The sequence below is a fragment of the Portunus trituberculatus genome, chromosome 37 (assembly GCF_017591435.1).
Source record: "Portunus trituberculatus isolate SZX2019 chromosome 37, ASM1759143v1, whole genome shotgun sequence".
In the NCBI taxonomy this organism is placed as follows: Eukaryota; Metazoa; Arthropoda; class Malacostraca; order Decapoda; family Portunidae; genus Portunus; species Portunus trituberculatus.
The window spans coordinates 13261749-13269383 of NC_059291.1; the positions used below are offsets into that span (position 1 = coordinate 13261749).

The 7635-nt window shown below is 37.8% G+C and overlaps 1 protein-coding gene across 2 annotated transcripts in view; it reads left to right on the forward strand.

Moving 5' to 3' along the window:
• LOC123514230 (co-chaperone protein daf-41-like) overlaps positions 1-7635 on the forward strand; it is a 14112-nt gene extending 6477 nt beyond the window's left edge. For both annotated transcript variants that reach the window (XM_045271943.1, XM_045271944.1), the window contains 3 exons: positions 5126-5314; positions 5673-5795; positions 6658-7635. In XM_045271943.1, the coding sequence (XP_045127878.1) occupies positions 5126-5314; positions 5673-5777 (294 nt within the window). In that variant the 3' untranslated portion in view covers positions 5778-5795; positions 6658-7635. The remainder of the gene's footprint in view (positions 1-5125; positions 5315-5672; positions 5796-6657) is intronic.

Here is a 7635-nt window from a genome sequence, read left to right on the forward strand (position 1 = left end):
TATATTTTGGGACATATTCCCTGACTTCTGTTTTGTATATTTCCAAAAATAAGTTATATTTGTCTTGCATTGTCTCTGAGTTTTCCATCTCTTCCCAGTCTACGTTTTTAAAATAGTTCTTGAGATTCTCAATATCAGCCTTTCTGTAATTTAATCGGTCTCCTTTGTATGAATCGTCTCAATCTTCCTTTCCTTCTTCTATATCTATTTCTAATATTGCATGGTCACTCTTTCCCAATGGGCTATTATATCTTATATCGTCATTCATTTGTATATCCCTTGTAAAAACTAGGTCCAATCTCGCCGGCTCGTCGTTTCCTCTGAATCTTGTGCATTCCTTTACTCTCTGGTCCATCATATTGTCTATCATTAGGTTTAAGTGTGTGTGTGTGTGTGTGTGTGAGTGAGTGATGTTTGTTGATGTAATATTGTATGGAAGCATTTATATACCTTATCATGGTTGAGAGATTATGTAAATATATTATTATTCTACTTGTGGTTTAGAAAAAGGGATTGAAAGTACTGATAAAGGTGTTTGAAAGGGAGAATTAGAAGAGAAAAAGGGAAAGAGACAAGGAGGATAAGGAAGAGGTCATCTGAATTTATGTAATCCTGAGGGAAGTGTATTGGGGATTGAAACAACTGATGAGTTTGAAATTGTGTCTGCAATGGGAGAATTGAGAGTAAGGATAGGTAGAAGCAGAATGAGAGGGAAGGAGTATAAATTGACAGTGGACGGAGGTGATTAGAGGCCCTGTGCAAACTTGTAGGGATTCATGGGGTGAGGGAAGGCAGAGAGGAAGGGATTTGAATAGTGAGGGTAGGTCAACAGGTAGTCACCCTCCATCTCTCTCTCTCTCTCTCTCTCTCTCTCTCTCTCTCTCTCTCTCTCTCTCTCTCTCTCTCTCTCTCTCTCTCTCTCTCTCTCTCTCTCTCTCTCTCTCTCTCTCTCTCTCTCTCTCTCATGTCCACTATTATTGTGTGCTAATGAACCTTATTTGTCTTTCTCTATATATTGTGTCTCCGTAGACTAGAGCCACTGTGAATCCAGGAATGTTTTGTGTGTTTTTGGTTCCTTTACTGATGTGCACTTGCACAGACACACACACAAACAATAGATAGAGTAAAAGTTGACAAGGTCACATGAATATGCAAGATCACAGACGGAAATAATGAATATGTGCTTTCAATCGGTATTCACTAGAGAAAATAAGTTTGAAGGAGCAAGAACAAGGCACAAGGACAAGGAAATGAGGGAGATCCATGTGGAAGTCAAAGAAATCAAGAAAATTATGAAAGTGTTGGATGTAAATAAGGCTCAAGGACCAGATGGGATATCATATTGGATACTGAGGGACTGTCATGACCAGCTGGCAGAGATATTACATAACATCATAAGTTCTTTTAAGGAAGGAAAAGTTCCTCTAGACTGGGAAAGGGCCAATATTGTACCAATTTTCACTGGAGATAACAAAATAGAACCACCGAACTCTAGATAAGTGTTACTAACAAGTGTGGTTGCGAAAATAGCGGAAAAAATAGTTAAAGACAGATGGAACAACTAGAAGAGTCGCATACATTGATTGTATGACAATGTGGTTTCAGAAGTGGAAATTCTTGTCATAAACTTATTGAGTTTCTACGGTAGTACAGTGGCCACAAAGAAAAAGTATACATCCCTAAATTTTGGTTAGTAAAACTATACAATACAAAATAGGGCTGTTTTATTTAGAATTTTATCTTATAATTAGTATTTGGACATTTCCCCTTGGACTTCAGAACACTCTGGGCATGGAAACAGCAAGGCTGGAGAACTAGGAGGCATCAAAATAGATCCATATCTTTTTCGGCTCCTCAGTCAGGTTCTTGATGCTGCTGGGAAACAAATTTCCCAGCTTGGTCTTCATTATTTGCCGGGCATTTTCGATGGGGTTGAGGTTGGGGAGTTTCCTGGCCAGTCGGAAACACCTATATTATTTTTCACTATGAGCTCCTTGACAGCCTTGGACTTGTGTGCTGGTGCTAAGTCGTGCATAGAATATTTTGCATCGTGAATGCTCCAAAATGTCAGCATGTTTTCCTCCAAGACCTCAGTATAATTAGTTGCCTTCATCATCACATTCTTAGGAAGAAAGCAGAGTCCAACAGAGCCCTTATGACCAATGAATGCCCCCCACATCATAACACTGTCTGGCTGTTTGACTGTTTTGATAGTGTAGTGAGGGTCACAATGGGACACGCTACTGGGCCTCCTCACGACCTTGGAGTTGCCCCTGACCAGCCAGAACGTCCTTTCATTGCTGAACATTACTTTCTGCCAGTCTGCTGATGTCCACTTCATAGCCTCCATCAGAAGCAGTTTCTTGTCAGTGTGGTGTGCTGCCAATTTTAAGTCCTTCTGAAGGCAGTGTCGAATAGTTTGCACCAAGATGTTCTGTAGGAGGTTGTGGTGTTTCTCTTTCAGGCTGACAGCTGTAATCGAAGGGTCTTCCTTCACCTCTCTTGCCAGGACCTTACCTGTGCATGGAGACATCTTCTTTGGTGTTCCAGAGCCTGGTTTTCTGGCTTGTAATACACCAAGATGGAGGTTCTCTGCTGCGGTTTTTAGCTTGTAAATGGTCTTCCTTATCACCTTTAATTCTGCCACTACGCATATGACAGACCAGCCTTCGACTAGGAGGGCAAAGGCCTGGGTTTTATCTTGAAAAGGCAGCTGTGCATAACCCAAAATAATGAATGTGGGGTGTCTGGTAGCACATCGAAGTTGGCGTGCAAGTAGCAAATAGGGCACTCAGGAGCAGTGTAACAAAAACCCTCTCTGTAGAAGCACTGAAGGCGCACTGAGGCTTGATGTGGTAAGAAACAATGAAGAGAGGTGGGCTCTAGCTGACCAACATCATCACTAGCTCCACCCACTCTGCTGGTGGCGGGAACGCAAATGAACACTACATGGGTATTTGCGTGTGTACTTTTTCATTGCGCTGAAAATTAATCCTTTTTTTTTTTTTTTTTTTTTTTTTTTTTTTTTTTTTTTGAGGCCACTGTAGAGTAATAGATATAATTACATGGATCTAAAAAATATTTTTATAAAGTACTGCATACGAGATTTCTATGGAAAATTAAAAACATAAATGGTTTACAGGAAAAAGTACTGGATTGGATAACAGACTTCTTAAAAGACAGAGAAATGAGAACAGGGATAAGAGGTGAAATATCAAAATGGTTTAGAGTTATGAGTAGAGTTCCAGAGGGAACAGTCTTGGCCTCAGTAATGTTTGTAGTAGATGAGCTTGACAGTTTTATAAGCTTATTTGCAGATGATGCAAAGTTACTGAAATGAGTGGAAAATGACGTGTGATTTGCTACAGAAAGACATTAGTGGAGCAAGAAATTGTAAATGGAATTTAATGCTAAAAAGTGCAAAGTGATGGAGGCAGGGAAAAGCAAAAGAAAACAGACAAGATCTTACACTATGTGAGGAATAGAAATAAAAAACAAAAGAATAAAAAAATCTGGGTATTACAATAAATGATAATTTATTACCGAAAAAACATGTAAACAATATATTTAGGGAAACATATGAGTAACTAAAAAATTTTAATGGGCATTTACCAGCTTGGATGAAGAAATGATGAAAAAAACTAATAGAATACATGATTCAACCTAAACTAAAAAATGCTGCTCTTATATGGTCACCACATAAGAAAAAAGGATATAAGGAAGATAGAAAGGATTCAAAGAGCTGCAATCAAACTGGTTTCAAGTTTGAGAGACCTAACTTATGAGGACAGATTGCAACATTGCAACAGAAGAAAGAGGAGAATTAATTGCTACATACAGGCCATGGAAGGGGATGGACCAAGTTGACAAAGAAGACTTATTGGTGTGGGACTCAAGAAATACAAGGCGACACAGCATGGGGGGGAAAAAAAAAGTGTAGAAGAGACATTAAAAAATATAGTTTTTCACTAAACTGGATGACTATAGATATGTAGACTGGACAGTATCAGCATAGCTCTTTTCCTGTAAGATACAACTAGGTAAATACACACACACACACACACAGCTACATAAATCTGTTTGCGGACGATACGAAACTGTGCAGAGTTATAAAGCAAAAAGAGGATTGTGAAATACTGCAGGAAGACCTAAATAAGATCTGGGAATGGAGTAAAAAGTGGGAAATGGAATTCAATATGGACAAAAGCCATCTCAGGGAAATTGGAAAGAGTGAAAGACGACCTGTGTGAATCTATAAGATGGGAGATGGAGTAGAACTGGAGAAAGTAAAAAAGGAAAAGGACTTTGGAGTGACGATGGAAGAAAACAATCAACCGGTAAGCCATATTGATAGAGTTTTCAGAGAGACATATAATTAGCTGCTAAGGAATATTGGATTTCACTACATGGACAAAGAAATGATGAAGAAATTGATAATTACTATAATAAGACTCAAATTGGAATATGCAGGAGTAGTGTGGACCCCTCATAAAAAGAAACACACAAGGAAGTTGGAGAGACTACAAAAAATGGCTACAAGAATGGTTCCAGAATTTGAAGGGATGACATATGAGGAGAGACTAAAGGCTATGGATCTACCAACCCTGGAACAGAGAAGGGAGAGAGGGGATCTGATACAAGTTTATAAATTGATCAACGGAATGGACCAAGTGGATAATGAGAAACTGATCCTGAGAGAAGAATATGACATTCGAAGCACAAGATCGCATAGTAAAAAGCTGAGAAAGGGAAGATGTCTGAGAGATGTTAAAAAATATAGTTTCCCATAAAGATGTGTTGAGATGTGGAACAGTTTGAGTGAGGAAGTGGTGTCAGCAAAGAGTGTGCATAGCTTTAAAAAAAATGGGATAAGTGTAGATATGGAGACGGGGCCACACGAGCGTAAAGCCCAGGCCCTGTAAAACTACAACTAGGTAAATACACACACACACACACACACTCATACACTCATTACAAAACACAGAGAACAGTAATGTTCACACTTTTTCACTAAATGGCTATAGTGAATACTTCTTTCATCTCCTCCTTGATATGTATACAAGTAATACAAGTAATAGACAGAAAGATCAGTAAAGATTTAAACATGTATGTATTATCTTTGCAGAAAAGTCGCAGCTTTCCTCGTGATCGTAACATAGAACTCATTTTGGTAAAAAAGGAGGAGGGACCATACTGGCCACATCTCCTCAAACAGAAAGTTAAACAGCATTGGCTAAAAGTTGACTTTAGCAGATGGAAAGATGAAGATGATAGTGAAGATGAAGGAGAAGGTCAAAATCAAGATCTTGAAGAGGTAGGTACTGAAATGCAATATTTTCACATACATGGAGAAAAATTGCCTAGTGGCATCAATGGAAGGAACAAAAAAATTGATCTTGTGCAGTAATGCTGCTGACTTTTGACATATTCTGTTAATCCTTTCACTGCTATTTTGCAAAACTTTCCTCAAGTCACTGGCAACTCTTGAGACATTTCTTGTTCTATAGTCACCGCCAAGCATTTTGTAGACTAGGTATTGCAATTTTTTTATGATCTCTTTCCTCTTATATATGATTGCTAAGATTTCATACATTGTTCTAGTGCTGGGAATTATTGTTTATTGCTGTGAAAGAGTCACATTTTCCAGATGCTGAGTGTTTGTTGCATTGCAGATGATGCGTCAAATGGGAGGCCTCGGTGGAGGAGACAGCCGACCCAGTTTGGATGACTTAGAAGATGAAGACTCTGATGACGATGATCTTCCAGATTTGGAGTAGTCACTCATCTGCCTTTTGGTGAGGAGTCCTTGTTTCTTTGAGGAAATGATGCAGTGTTTTGCTATGACAAATTTTGTATGAGTGTTTTTTTTTTTAAAAACAAAAAACAATGCTGATGGCTTTCTGTAGAAGCTACAGCACTTACAGGCTAGAGTCTTGGAACAAGCAAGAAAGGAGTCGTTGGATATTGAGAGAAAAAGATTGTTCTATCATTTGCTGTCGTGAGGGAGTGAGGTGTCAGAAATAGGCATGTATATGTATACACACACCAATGAGGGTCCATCACCTCCAGTTGTGATGAAATGATAGTGAAGTTGAGATACCTATGATGAACTTGTTCTCTGAGCAGCCAGAAATTACGTTGATATGAGTATCCAAGTTGCAGTAATAGTGAAGCATCTTCTTTTGTAATTTGTTTACATAAGAGTGAAGTAATGATTTTCAGTCTCTAATATATGTGAAATTTTTGAGATCATTTTTTTTGCATTTTAGAATGGTAGTCTCTCTCTCTCTCTCTCTCTCTCTCTCTCTCTCTCTCTCTCTCTCTCTCTCTCTCTCTCTCTCTCTCTCTCTCTCTCTCTCTCTCTCTCTCTCTCTCTCTCTAACAATATTCTTGTCCCTGTGATGAAGGTACATTAATCTAAAAATAATTATCTGTCTGATAAGGTTTAATAACTGACATAATGATCTGTTCTATCTAATAACAAACACTAAGACATAATGATGCATTATTTTAGAATCTGTAATTTTCATGCTCTTCAGCTAAAGCCAAGTGATTTCCCTTCTAAATATTATCTGTACTTGAATGAACGTGATCATTCTCTTGGGTGGAGTTAAGTAAAGTTATTTTTAAAATTTATTAATCAAAACTTTTCAACAGGGGCCTTCACGAACAAGTCGTTAGTGGGGGCAAGACAGCAACATGTCACAACCAACTGTGCTGCAGCTTCTTGTAAAGTGCACAGGTTCCATTTTCATGAAGACTGACAACATCGGTGGTAATCTGAGTGGAATTATGTGCCCCAGGACTTGGGGTCCTTACATTGAGTGATCAGTGCAGATGGACTTGTCTTTACCATTTGTGCAAGAACTTTATATTATAAAAGTCCCTCTTCTGTTTGCAGATTTTTGAAGTTAAGAATAACTAAGCTTGCGATGCAAAACTTGTAGCATTTAATAGAGCAAATTAAGGAAAGAAAAAAAAAACGCATTGCTGTCAAAGATTTTAGTGAAAATTCGTATCTTTGATATTTGACTATAGTCTTAAAGTACTATTATTGAAAAATGAATGGATTATGATTCTTTTTAGTTAATTTCTGTGAGAAAGGAAGAGCAAAATGATGCAAAAGTTTACACTTAACATTATTGTGTTTGACACCAAAGTATAAAACTTTTAGTTTTATGTTACTTTTAAGAGATGGCTGCAGCAAACTGAGACTGGATATTTGCCTGTTTGTTATATTGTTTTGTTTTTGGTGCATAAATGAATAATGAATTACATGGCAGTTAATTTACATTTTTATAGGGTATGAAAGACAACCTTTCCATGTGTGTTTTTTAAAGGAGTGAACTGCAGGTAAACTGTTTAGAGTCCTGGTTAGTTGTGTGTTATCGAGTCCCATGTATATCTTCGTGTTATCAAGGAGAGCAGGGGATTGACAGATACAAAGCTTCTCAAAATTTGACACTTATTATGCTTTCCAAATTGAATGAAAATTTAACTACAGCAGTTAACTGATTACACCATGAAACAAAATGTAGAGCATTACAAATTTATATGCCATCTAGATCACATGTTACTGTCAACAAAGCCCCACATGCCAAAACATCATCTTTAAATACACAGACCACTTAGTAA